Source organism: Lactuca saligna, chromosome 5 (genome assembly GCF_052625555.1).
Source record: "Lactuca saligna cultivar CGN05327 chromosome 5, ASM5262555v1, whole genome shotgun sequence".
In the NCBI taxonomy this organism is placed as follows: Eukaryota; Viridiplantae; Streptophyta; class Magnoliopsida; order Asterales; family Asteraceae; genus Lactuca; species Lactuca saligna.
This window is the reverse complement of record NC_136421.1, coordinates 162,852,538-162,866,375: the sequence shown is the minus strand read 5'-3', so window position 1 is coordinate 162,866,375 and position 13,838 is coordinate 162,852,538. Positions and strand designations below refer to the sequence as shown.

At 34.7% G+C, this 13,838-nt stretch overlaps 1 protein-coding gene across 1 annotated transcript; it reads right to left on the bottom strand.

Moving 5' to 3' along the window:
* Positions 1-617: 617 nt before the first annotated feature.
* On the bottom strand, positions 618-2,853 carry LOC144997736 (endo-1,3;1,4-beta-D-glucanase-like). The gene is made up of 7 exons (XM_078957605.1): positions 2,660-2,853; positions 2,352-2,373; positions 2,110-2,227; positions 1,858-1,948; positions 1,620-1,709; positions 1,370-1,470; positions 618-899 (listed from the first exon to the last, which is right to left on the bottom strand). Exons 1-7 carry the CDS (start codon positions 2,805-2,807, stop codon positions 759-761), a joined length of 711 nt encoding a protein of 236 aa, XP_078813731.1. The 5' UTR covers positions 2,808-2,853; the 3' UTR covers positions 618-758.
* Positions 2,854-13,838: the final 10,985 nt, after the last annotated feature.

Sequence of the window (13,838 nt, the reverse complement as noted above, 5' to 3'; positions counted from 1 at the left end):
AATGTTTTTTATCTTTTAAATTAAAAAAAATAATTTAAATAAATAAACAAAAGAAACTAAGAAGCCTTAATTTTTAGAATTTTAAAACTAAAATTTTGAAATTAAAAGGTAAGTTGATTAATGAAATTGATATACATTTATTACTATATTTATTGCAATTATTACATTAAAATATTATTTAGAATTTAATAAAATAGAAAAACTTATAAAATAACATGTGGAAAAAAAATTAACTTAAAATAACCACAAAATAACATTTAGGAAATTGAATGAACAATAAGTTGCAAAAACTTTCATTTATTAGAATAGATTTTAACCAATATTCAATTATTAGTGTTTTATTCTTGATCTGGGACAAACAACAAGCATTTTGGTTCGGACCAGTCCACATAAGCGTAAAAAGACAGAAGACCGGATGTACTTGTTTTCGATCTCTCAAATGTGCAAAAAACATAAATAACCTCACCTTAATAATCGAATTTAGTCATAAAAAACTTATCGAATATAGAACCATCCCATCTTACCCATGAACAATCTTCGAGACCAATCCTCTCTCACTCAAGACTTAACCAACAACCTCACGATTAACATAAAACTAAATTCATCAAACAACCACCTCACGATCCAAATCATACTTTTAACTTTGTATTAAAAACTTACTACAAAGTCTTCATAACACTTTATTTATTTGTAAATGGAGTTTTCTCTATCATCTCCATCTCTCTTTGTTTTACATTATTATGTTTTACAGACTGGTTTTATACAAGACACTTGCCAAACCAAGCCACAAGATCCTCATGCGCCTCTTTTGCACACTTCACCGCGATTTCATCATCATCTTTCCAACGGACAGTCCAACCGTGCGATACACCATTATATATCTTCACAAAATGATCAATCTGCAGACCAACATAAATTTATATATCCTTCCATGTCTGTTCATACGTTTGATCTATGACAGAACATAACAGGTTGTACTGTGTTTGACATGCATTGGACTGAAACAGTCTGATGGTAATGGAAAAAAATCGAATTTTTTGTTCCACACAAAAAAGTGCGATACGTACTCACATCCTACTTATATTTCTTTCTATTACAACATTATACTTTGTAAAAATCTACACAATTATAACATTGTACTTTCTCTATTTTTTTCTTATAAGCACATTAATTTGGAATATTCTACCCAATTACACCATTAATTTGTATTTAGTATTTAGACGACCTTTACTAAAATTGGTTAAATTTTAGAGTGCATAGCTATTTTCTTATACATTATTAAAGGTGTAAGAAAAGTTGTAGACTTTACAAAGCAAAGTTAAAGGTGAAAGAAAAAAATTTACACTTTACAAACGTTAGAAGAAGTTACCTCTGGTTTTGCTTCTAAAGCAAGCTCAAATTCTTTGACAAGTTCTGGTGGAGACATTCTGTCAATCTCAGCACCCAGTATTGCAATAGGAACCTTAACCCCTAAAAACCATCATATCAATAAGAAAAAAAATTCAAAAAAGCTCAGAAATTACAGAAAATTAACCTTTTGATTTAGGTTCGAAGTATTTAAACATGTACACGTTTCTAGAAATGAGGGATAATGATAAATGTTGTTGAATGAAACATACCCTTGATATCATCTAAAGTGAGAAACGAAGGATGCAAGAGAGCAGCAACTTGTATTTCAGCCTCTTTTGCCAGCTCAACAACCACCTTAGCTATAAAAAAATTATTTAGAAAAAAAAAACAATTGAGTCAACCAAAGCCCGATTTGTTACAAACGAAAAGACAGAACATGACAGATGAGGACAGTCTTGTACTGTGTTTGTCATGTATTAATAAAGTTGATGTGAAAGCTACTCTTACCACCCCAACAGAATCCTGCAGCCCCAATTTTAGAGATACCCTTCTCTTTCAGAGCCTGAATAACCGATTTCGCAAATGCTACTGCTTCCACCTACAAAAAGAGAAAAAAGAAAACATAAGGAATCCTATTCGACATCACAAATCTAGAATTGAAGATATCACTTCTTACAGAATTGGCTAATTCATATAATTTCAAATTTAAAACATTTAATGAAAAGAATAAAATTTCATTGATAACAAGAGAAAACTAACCGGTCCATGATTCCTTAACCAATCTTGAATCGGAGAATCAGGAATCAAGGGGTCTCCATGGAAGAAGTCGGGGACAACGACATAATACCCAGAAGAGGCAATTTTGTCTGCAAGCTTCCTGTAAAATTAAAATTAAACAACGCAATCTTATTTTCCAGAAGGAACGAATGGCCAAATCAATAAATTAAACCATAGAAAAGAAGAAATTTGATATAAGGGGTTGTTCTTGCGAGAAGGCATACCTCAATTTTGGAGCTCCGTAACCTGCACAAAACATACCAGACGCAAACAAATTAGAGCAATAAGATGATCATACAAACTATGGTTGAATTGCAAACCAAAAAAGGGCTAGTGATTTTAAAAGATAGGCTTCACAGATATAAAATACAGGTGTTTTAATGAATTAGCTTCTTGAAAGGTAAACTATTAACGGATTAAAACCTAATTTTTGCAAGAGTGAGTAGTGAACATCCAGATATAAATCTTATCATTGATTACAGTAGTTAGAGTTGGTAAATAAGAACACTAAGAGTGGAGTGAAGTAGCGTACCATAAACGTCGGAAATCAGAACAACGGCGATCTTCGAATCAGTGTTCCCGGTAACGTAAGAATTGAGAGAGGCGATCTGCAGGACATCGCCGGATTCACCGCCGGAGGAGAGTGTAGGTGGGTTCTCGCAGCATTCAGGGCCAGACATTGTGGACAATGGAGGAGCTTGTTGAATGCGTGCTCTGGTCAACTCAACAGGTGTTTTTGGCGAGGGAAGGGTTGGTAATTTAGTGCACTCTGGTACCCTCGGGTTTCTAATGTACTTCAGATCATACACATAAGTTTTGAGACCTTGCACATTGATACCCATAGTTTGTAGTTTTAGGGTTTCTGAAACCGGTTGGCTATCTTATATGTCGAAATCACTCCGGTGGAGCTGATTTGGTGTTGTGGTGATTCTTTGCTAGTTTAGGGATCATATATATAGAGTAGAAGTGGTCCTACTTTTCATTTAATGACAATAAGTAACCGATGAAGAATGTGATATAAGATTTGTTGGACGGTTACGGTTGAGATTGATGATATATATGCTTTTGAAAGAATGACACGTGTAGTCAACGAGTCAAACACACACACACACACATGAAGCATATGAGCATGTATGACGTAATCATTACGTATTGCAATGCAAGAGAACATGTAATGAAGAGTTTACTTATAAACTTGGTGGGTTCCATAAATTATCTTATTTTTTAAATCTTATAATAACTTGTATAGGAATAATATTAAGAAGTGCCTTGAAAAATATTTAGAACCTACCTTATAGTGTCAAACTAAAATTGATGATCAAAATTTTTAGGACTGCTTAAACCATCCATAATAAACATTTCCTAGTTAATTGATTTACAAGTTTGTCCATATGTATCTCACATTGGAAACGGAGTAAAAGCTACATAGTTTTTGTTAATAATATAAATGAAGGGTGATGGAAATGTTTATTAAGGATGGTTTAAGCAATGTTTATTAAGAATGGAGTAAAAATCATTATAGTGTTTTAGTGTGTTTACAATTTCAAACACTTGTAACTAAATCTTTATGAATATAAGACACTTTTGAATCATTGATCTTGAACATACAATAATGTTTTTATCATAAACTTGGTTGATTCACAACTCTTTATTTTCCGCATTACTTACCACTTGACAATTTTGAAACTTTGTTTTAGTCTTTTTAACACTTGGACTCTTCAAGTCTAAGGTTTACTGATTTTCACATTTTTTTTAGTTGGTATGAGAGCTCGTGTGATCAACTTTGAGAATTAGAAAAAAAAATCACCCAATTTTTTTTCAAGTTTTAAACTAGTATCACTTGTTCCCAATGGCAAGTGTGAATCTAAACCAAAATATTCTCTAATTAGTTTCAATTGCACACAGTCTTGGCACAGGAAATCATGCACGTATCCTTATATCAAACGAATACTCTTCATGGGCAGATTGTATCAAGTACTACTTGGAAGGTCATGATGGTGATATATGGACTTATATTTCCACTGGGAAATGTCCTGCAGAATTTATGAGGGATATATACCAAGTCGATGATTCCTGTAACACTTAAATATTGGAATGTTCATTATTGCCCTTGTTATTATAAAAGCTGTACTTTTTGTCCTTGGGTAGTACGTGTGTTGGATTAGTGTCTAAGTCCATAACTATTTTGGTATGTACTTAACCCGATTATGAGCATGGTCCTTTTGGGTTGCCTTCACCATAGCAATATATAGGATGATTTAAGGAGAGAAAGGTTTAAATATGATTTATTATTATATTATGAGAATAATATATTAAAGGAGAAATCATATTGTTTAATTAATATTGGTCAAGAATTAATTAAGAATTAATTTTGTGGTTAAAAGAGATTAATTAAACTTAGGGGACTGAAGTTGTAATTATAAGATAATTATAATTGGGCTATGGATCACTTAATAATATATAGGTTGAACGAATTCTATGGGAAGCCCATTAGAAATCGTCCAAGGGATATGTTTAAGGAGTCCATGGGCTGCTTAGGGCCTAAGCAGCCAGATTAGGGTTTCCTAGTTGTAAACCCTAATAGCCTACATGTATAAAAGGGACCCTTAAGCCCCAAAAACGTGGAGAACACTTCTATTAGGGTTTCCAGCCGTTTTTGGTGCCTCCTTTACTTCTCCTCTTCATCCAAGTTGCATATGGTGTTTGTGACTCCATTAGAGGTACTACACTTGTGGTACTTGCTTTCAAGAGCTAAGGAAATTCAAGGAACTAGTTGTTATTGCTATATAACAACAAAAGGTATGTATTCTAGTTTTATATATGAATTTCGAAAATTATTATAGCATGCCAGGTTTCTTTTTGTGTTCATAAAGTTGTATAACTAATAGTGAAAACATAGATCCAATACTAGGGTTGCATGCACACATAGGATTGTTAGTATAAAACCCAACAGTGGTATCAGAGCCATTGGTTTTTGTTTTCAATTAGCTTTTATTCAAATTTATGAACTTGACATATTAGGGTTTATGGCTAATGAACCCTAAAGGCTAGGTAATTTTCGCAATTAGGGTTGCAAAACCCTAGATGGCGATTTTTGCTAGGGTTTCCCAAATCCTTTCCTTAGCTTCCAAGATTTTGAAATCTAGGGTTATCCAACCCTTGGATTTCGAAATTACCTCCTTCCCTAAGGTTAGATCCTAAATTTTAGGGATTTGGATAATCCCATATCTTGTAATTATCTTTTAATTGTTAAATATGGTAATTAAAGATCTTGAATTATCCTATCCCTTATTTTCGAGATTTAGAGAGGGATTCAAGGGATTAGGATATCTTAGATGTATAATTCGTAATTATCCTCATGATCTAGATAATCCCTTGTGATTTAATAATTTAAATTAATTGTTTAATTTATGGTAATTATTAAATCAAGAGTTTTAATATTTAAAATTTTAATTTAAATGTCTTAAATTCGAAAATTTTAAGTGAGATTAAAACCTAATTGTTTTGAAGAGTTTCAAAACTTGCCCTCAAGTTTTGGAATTTAAATTGTTGATTAAAAGTTAATTTTGAAAGTCTAAATTCCAAAACCCTGATTTTGAAAAAGTTCAAATTAAACCCTTATGTTTTTATTAAATTAATTAAGTGTATAATTAAAAGAGATTTAATAAATCCATAATGATTTCGGTTAGTTAAAAGTATAATTTAAACGACCTAGTATTTTAAAAGTGTAAAATACACCCTTATACTATATATAACATTAAAAGTTTAATATTATATATGTATAACTAAAAAGTCAGTCTTACCGTTAGTAGGCCTCATTCACGAAACTAGTCTATAAGGGGTGTTTAAGGAAATTGCCTATAAAATGGCGATTGAATGGGTATCCACTCTTACCCACCGCACTCTTGACTTGTGGAGGGTCGTTAGCCGAACGGGTAGGATAGGACAGAAACCTTCCATTATAAGTATAATGAAGTACAAAGTAACTAAATGCTTTTTCAAATTCCCAAATCATAGTTACTTTAGGCAAAATGTGAAATTGTATGCTAACCCATGGAATTACACTTCGTACCCTTGTCAAACGTTAGTGGAGCGTGTGTGGTTAACCGGCACACTAATTTGGGGATGACATTGGTAGCGAAGGGTGACTCGATGTTTGTCATAGATCAATGGAGCGTGTGTGGCTAACCGGCACATTGATTAGGTGATAGTAACATTGGGTGCACCACGTGATTCGTATGGTTATTCACACCTTGTTTGTGATCCTCGGCATCCCAGTCACGAATAGTAGGGCATAATCGAGATTAAACATGCCATTGAAGAGTTCAATGAGTCTCAAAAGATCTAGGAGTTTCAATTCATTTAAAACTTAAACTTCTTTTTCGTTTTTCATGGTGGAAATTGGTAAATCGTCATTTACCTACCTTCAGATATTCTGCAACTAGATTACGGCATCCCTCTTCTAGGTTGTAGAGTATTGTGTTGGATCCTAGCTTGATGTTTCATTTGGGTGTTGCATCAAGAATTCTTATCAACTCAACTTGAATTTTCTCCCGTTTTGTAGATGTCTGAATCTTACAATGGTCTTCCCAAATCCTTTGGAACAAGCTTTCCAAATGAAGATGACGTTCCGAGATACGATCAAGGAAATGAGAGTCATGCTTCACTTCCTCCACCTCCTCCAATTATTCTCCCTGACCCACAAGTTCAAAGGCTTGAAAAGTTCAAGCTCACTCAAGCCCTTTTGGCAAGTAAACACGAAGATGGGAAACCTATGTGTGCGCACGTCTTAGAGATAAAGTCATACATTGATAGGTTAAACATGTTGGGTGTTGAGATTTCAAGTGAGTTGGCTGTTGACTGGGTTCTTCAGTCACTTCCTGAATCATATAGTGAGTTTGTTAGAGAGTACTATATGATGGACCACGACGTGACCCTAATTGATCTCACCTATTTGCTTATAGCTGCTGAATCAGCAATGATTTGGCGTGCTGGTCAAGCAAATTTGTCTAGTGAATCAAACTCCCAAACTTCAATGGACACTGGCAACATTGGAAGTCCAGAAAGAACTAAGTTTGTGATTGTCCGATGTGTTGTGCCAAAGGAGTCTATTTGCTTTTATTGCCAAAAGAAGGGGCATTGGAGACGAAGCTGCCCTAATTACCTGAGAGATCTAAGAGATGGGAGAGTCAAGACGTATGGCTCTGCTTCAGGTAAAATCCATTAACTAACTCTTTTAAGTTCCTATTCTAGATTCTTAATACATGATGTGATAAGATTACATTTTGATGTTTTGTAGGATCGAAGAAAAGAGAGGAAGCTTGAGAAAAGAAGTGAGCTGAATCTGATCATGAAGAAATGGATTTCGATCGCATTACTTGAAGAATGGATTCTTGAGCTACAACTTGGAGTTAGAATAGATTGTTAACATAGTTTTTCAATTGAATTGCATTGTAAGGACAAGTTTTTTTTCCGCAATAAAATAAATTTTGATTTTGTCTTATTTATTTATCCTTACAATGAAATATATGAAAAATTGATGTTCATGTACTTCTATTATTAGCAAAATGGATTTGATTCTTAATTATGGAAATGTCAAAAGTGTACCAAATAGGGAGACTTTCTCATCGCCCAAGTTTCAATTGGACAGAAACTTGGAATCATGCAATGTGTATTGTATGATGAATGGAAAACTTTCACATTTGGGAAACTTAGACTAATTCTTTGGCAAAGTGTCAGTTGAAGGACTAGGAGATCAAGTACACAAGGTTGTGTGTTGATCAAGTCCACCACAAGAGTGACAAAGATATTCGTCATGATTTACTAAAGCTTAGTAAATTTGATTATACTTATAAGATTAAGTATAATTCTGAGTTGATTGAAAAAGTTTCAATGAATAGTAGAACGAATAAAGAAGAATCAAGTAGGCAGAAAGATAAAAGTTTCTCTATTCTAAGAAGAAGGGAGAGTACCTTTTATTGTGTTTTATGATAAGTCTTAATGATTAAGAACCATATCTCAATTGATCCTCTAAGTGAGTCTTAGTGCATTTGCATGTCTAAGAAGAGGTATCAAATATTGTAGAAATGGATATATCAATAAGTCAATCATACTTCGTTCCAATATCAAGTCTTAGAGTCAAGATTGTGACATTGAGTGAAAAGTCTTAAGTAGGTTTATAACACTCATCAAATGTGGAATTTGGAAAAGTTTTCTTATTCTTGCACATTTGAAATTGGTAAGTTGTGCTGTCTTGGATAAGATAAAGACCAACTAGGACCAATTGTGTGAAGTGTTTTGTCTTGATAAATGCTTCACTAACTCTTGAATATTTGTTTGTCAAGAAATGTTTCTTGACAAGAGAATCTTATATGTCAAGAAGTCAGTGGGAGTCTTAATATTCTTAAAAAGTTTCAAGAACAAATCAAGAATAAACCTTATCGATCATCACTAGCACACGACTTGAGGTTTACAACCTATCGTGCTGACATTGTTTTGTTTCTGTGCCATTCCAATTGAGTTAATTGTGTATATGAGTTCTATGAGTTCTCATTTGAATACACACTAAAGCCTTAGTCGATGGAAAGTAAATTGATATGTAAGGACAAGTTACTAAACTACTTGGAAGGCATGGTGGGCACTCGTGTTACCATAGGGCAAGAAATCAAGATTAAGAAAGTTCAGTCCATATGAGTTTGGATTTGTCGCAAACCTTGGTTTTGGCAAATTTACATGGATAGGAACTCATACACCATAAAATCTAAGTGTCATAAGATTCCCTCCTTCATGAAAATGACTGTGAGGAAATGCTTTCACTAAGAGAGATTTTAAGAAGATAGCAATTGTGAAAATTGCATTCTCAAATTCGATTATGGTTACGGCATCCCTTTCCATAGTTCGAATTGTGAGATTTGGCAATTAGTTTCAAAATTTGGAACTTAGTAACATAAGTTATGAATTGTTTAAACACACATATGAGCTATCTAAGGAAAAGGTGTATAAGGTTAAGAAGCTTAGATAAAGGCTTATCGAAGCATCTGGTAGTAGAAATATGAATTTCAGAAGTTCAATAGGCATTGTTTTCTGGAAGTTCATTTGTTTTCTGAATACATGTCAAAGCTAGTGGGAGCATAAATGTTATGCTTATATGATAATCATCATGATAGTGGGAGCATAAGTGTTATGCTTGTATGATTGTTATGGCGAGTATTGCAAGTTAGCAATATTAATTATAGAAAAACAAAGATTCCATTTGCAAAGTTGCATGGGTTGAAAAGTTGTTTTGCTATAATTAAGGGAGAGAATATTATACTCCGTTTCAAAATCTAAAGCTTAGATTAAGAAATTTTAATATTTTCAGTCAAAGGATACATTGTGTGTTCTTAAAATTCAATTATGATTACGGCATCCCTCTTCATAGTTAGAATTGTGAGAACATGACACATAAAATATTATGGAAAAAGATTGGTAAAGTATCATATCTTTATGTAAGACATTATGCATCGTGTCCCATACGCTTCGGGTATAGGATCGATTGTAAATGCTATAGTATTTTACCATTCTAAAATTTTCCAAATGTCTAGCGCATTAAGAGGGAAAAAGGAATAGAATTGGTTTTGACTGAAAGAATTTAACAACTATCAAAGGACGATCCAAAGTTCGCTGAGGATTGATCGCTTGTAAGTAGTTGGAAGTATGGTATTGGATGGACCATATCGACATTATTATGAATAGATAAGATTCTATTAAGAATGAGTTGTCATATGGCAAATGTGGAAATGTTTTCATATTGGGAGTTGGATATTGAGAGTTTGTGCCTAGATTAGAAACTTTTATGCAAGAAGGATGTTCAAAGGAATGTACTTTGAATGTGAGACTTCACATCTATGGAATTGTCTTGTAACAATTTCTAAGAAAGTACTTTGTAATTTCATTAGCTACGTCTTGGTGACTTTTGTGCTATGATTTTGCAAAGGGATCGTTGCATAAAATGTTAGAATCTAGCATATTCTAGTAGTGGCAAGAACCTTGTGTTCTTACACTAATAATTAGGATTAAGGAATTGTGAAATGAGCATCATTGGAAAAGTTTTCAGGTGATCTATTTCACAAAGCATGGACCATAGGAAACACGGTGTGCATGCTTAGAGCATGGGACAATTGTTGTTGTAATTCAAGCAATGAGTTGATTATCCGAAACATTAAATGATAAATAATGAGTAATCAATATGGTGGATAAATAGAAGGGTTTTATTTACTCTCACAAGTTTGGGGCCATATAGGATTAAGTATTGTTGTCATGTTTCAATTTGCATGTTTTGACTTCCAGAATAACTAGGTTATTCAAACATCCACAGTTGGTCATACGTTGAGAGTAGGTATGAATAAAGACTGTCATGAATCTGTCTGTAGATTGTCTGAAGTGTTTAGACATGGCACAAGTTTGCTGCAGAGTTCGTGAGTGGTTTGATAAGATTAAAGTATTGGATTAAACCCACGCTCACTTGGATCACTTCACGGTTTTATCACGAGTGATTAGTGAGATGATAATATTGTATATTCTTGAAACCGAGACGTGTGAGTTGTTATTTGTTGGTCAGTTACACATTGATAATAAGTAAACACACCAGTAACTTGGTGTTATAAAACTTATCGTTGTGTGTGATTTGATCAGTAAATGCAAGCGAGCATTTGAGTCGAAGTTTATCCATTCCTTTTACCCAAAGTGGGATAAAAGCGATATATGTGGGCCTCTCGATGATTTAGTGATGACACCTAAGCGCTTGGCCAAGCCGGGACTAAGTTGATGTGTTCAATTGTAGTCTGTTATCAGTCGTCATGAATCGGAAGTCGAGAAATAGTATAGAGAGAATGATTGAAATTCATGTCTTTTGTCTATACGATATCTTGAGAATGGAGGAATATATAATCCCTTATCTAGAAGGACACGCTATCTGATAAGATCAGAGTTGACAGCGGCTTTTGAAAGCTACGATTGCTGATCAGGTTCTGAAGTCATACGGAAAATAGTTATTAGACTTATCCAAGTGGGAGACTGTTGGATTAGTGTCTAAGTCCATAACTATTTTGGTATGTACTTAACCCGATTATGAGCATGGTCCTTTTGGGTTGCCTTCACCATAGCAATATATAGGATGATTTAAGGAGAGAAAGGTTTAAATATGATTTATTATTATATTATGAGAATAATATATTAAAGGAGAAATCATATTGTTTAATTAATATTGGTCAAGAATTAATTAAGAATTAATTTTGTGGTTAAAAGAGATTAATTAAACTTAGGGGACTGAAGTTGTAATTATAAGATAATTATAATTGGGCTATGGATCACTTAATAATATATAGGTTGAACGAATTCTATGGGAAGCCCATTAGAAATCGTCCAAGGGATATGTTTAAGGAGTCCATGGGCTGCTTAGGGCCTAAGCAGCCAGATTAGGGTTTCCTAGTTGTAAACCCTAATAGCCTACATGTATAAAAGGGACCCTTAAGCCCCAAAAACGTGGAGAACACTTCCATTAGGGTTTCCAGCCATTTTTGGTGCCTCCTTTACTTCTCCTCTTCATCCAAGTTGCATATGGTGTTTGTGACTCCATTAGAGGTACTACACTTGTGGTACTTGCTTTCAAGAGCTAAGGAAATTCAAGGAACTAGTTGTTATTGCTATATAACAACAAAAGGTATGTATTCTAGTTTTATATATGAATTTCGAAAATTATAGTAGCATGCCAGGTTTCTTTTTGTGTTCATAAAGTTGTATAACTAATAGTGAAAACATAGATCCAATACTAGGGTTGCATGCACACATAGGATTGTTAGTATAAAGCCCAACAGGGCGTACCACATGCAACGCTTGGCGTACAAGCTGTGAAGCAAGTATGCATGGCATACCACATGGTACATTTAGCGTACTGATGTGAGTTGAGAATGGGACTCCGAACACATATGATGTGTGTACAAATATGTATGTGGGGCGTACGTGAGAGATATTGAAACCCTAATTTAGGGTGATTGCACCCTATATAAACACCTGAATACCTTAGGTTTGGCCTCTTTACCAGCCCCAAACCTTCTAAAACCCTAGAGCATCCATTAAGCTTCTTGGTGGTGTTCTTGAGCCCTTGAGAGGCTTTTAGTTGTTGTTTTACTCTTTGTGAAGGAAGCTTTGAAGATTGAAGGTGCTTTGCTTGGAAGGAAGGTCATAGATCCAGAATCATCACATTTGTTGCAATCTCTTTGAGGTATCAAGTTCATACATTGACTTGTTAATACTTAGATCTCTTTATGGTTTGATTTGTCATACTTTTGGTCCTTTTTGAGTTGATTGATGGTTTGGGATGTTTGAAGGCGTTATTCCTCTAGATCTAAACTTATTAGGGCTTTATAAGCATAAAGGTGCCAACTTTATGGGGTATTAGGTCTCATGCATGGATTAAGTCATATATTAAGTTCCTTAAAAGCTTAAGAGCTTCATTTAGTCATGCATGAACGTAAAGTTAGTAACTCTACGTGTTAATCCAGCTCAAGGAAGTCAAATCAAGGTTTTGGAGCTATGTCTTAAGGGATTAAGGGTTGAAATCAATTTTTGGCTGAATGGGTGAGTACATTAGGCGTACAAATAGGTATGCTTAGTGTACAAGCCTTCAAACAAGTACCTTACACATAAGTGCTGAGTACGCCCTACGTACTCTGTCTGATAGACTTCACATGTTTGGGCTTTGGGTTTGGGTTATCCTTTAGGCTTAGTCGCTTGGGACCTTTTTGGGCCATCTGAATGCAAGAGGTTAGACTAGCAAAAATTGGTGGGCCTTAGGTTAAGCCCATGTAAGGATTTGGGCCGAATTTGTAAAATTGGTCCATATGTGGGCCTTGGAAGGTTATTTGGTTTTTGGGCCTTTTAGATTGGAAGTTTGGGTCTTACTCTTGGACCGAACTAGGTAAAGGGTAAAATGGTCTCTTTACCCTAATCATGGACTGATAATTATGGATTGGAATCCAACTATTAATTGGAAGTTATTTGGTATTGATATCTTGGGGATTCGTCGGTTTACAGCAGCAGCAAGTGTAGGATCTTTTGCTAATCAATTGAGGTATGTTTCCTCATTGGGTTTAGCGGGTCTAAGGCACCAATGCCCGCCCTTGTATTTATGTTATGATGCTAGGAGTTTGCATGACCCATGCATGTGTTATGTGCTACTATGTATACCGGGCGGGGTCCAGGGACCGATCTCATGCGTGACCTAAGATTAACATATATGTATACCGAGTGAGGCTCGATGTCGGGTGCGGCCCGAGGCCGAGTGGGACTCGATATCGGGTGGGGGCCTAGTATGTGGTTTATTATGTATGATATTGGGTAGTTTGGGGATCTCACTAAGCTTTGTGATTACAGTTTTCACTTTATGTTTTAGGTACTTTTGGTTCCAAAGGGAAGAGCTTGGGAAGACTGCGTTGCGCCCACCACGTGTTTCTGCTTTTGTGATGTACTCTAATTTGAGATGATGTTGACACACTTATTTTATTTGGAATGTATTGATGATCTTTTGGAGTATTGTTTTTATTAAATTAAAAATGATATTTTTGGGATGTTGCAAGTTGGTATCAGAGTCTTAGTTTGAGGGATTCGGATTCACTCTCAGGTGTGTCGGAACTCAAGTTGAGGGTTTGGTGGAATTTTCAAAAAGAAAAAGT

What these genes read in the sequence shown, in the direction of transcription:
- LOC144997736 (XM_078957605.1), bottom strand. Translation starts at nt 2,807, where the DNA reads ATGTCTGGCCCTGAATGCTGCGAGAACCCACCTACACTCTCCTCCGGC. An exon ending in TGCAGGATTCTGTTGGGGTG is followed by an intron (nt 1,710 to 1,857) that starts GTAAGAGTAGCT and finishes ATTTTTTTATAG; the next exon opens with CTAAGGTGGTTGTTGAGCTG. An exon ending in CTTTAGAAGCAAAACCAGAG is followed by an intron (nt 900 to 1,369) that starts GTAACTTCTTCT and finishes GTTGGTCTGCAG; the next exon opens with ATTGATCATTTTGTGAAGAT.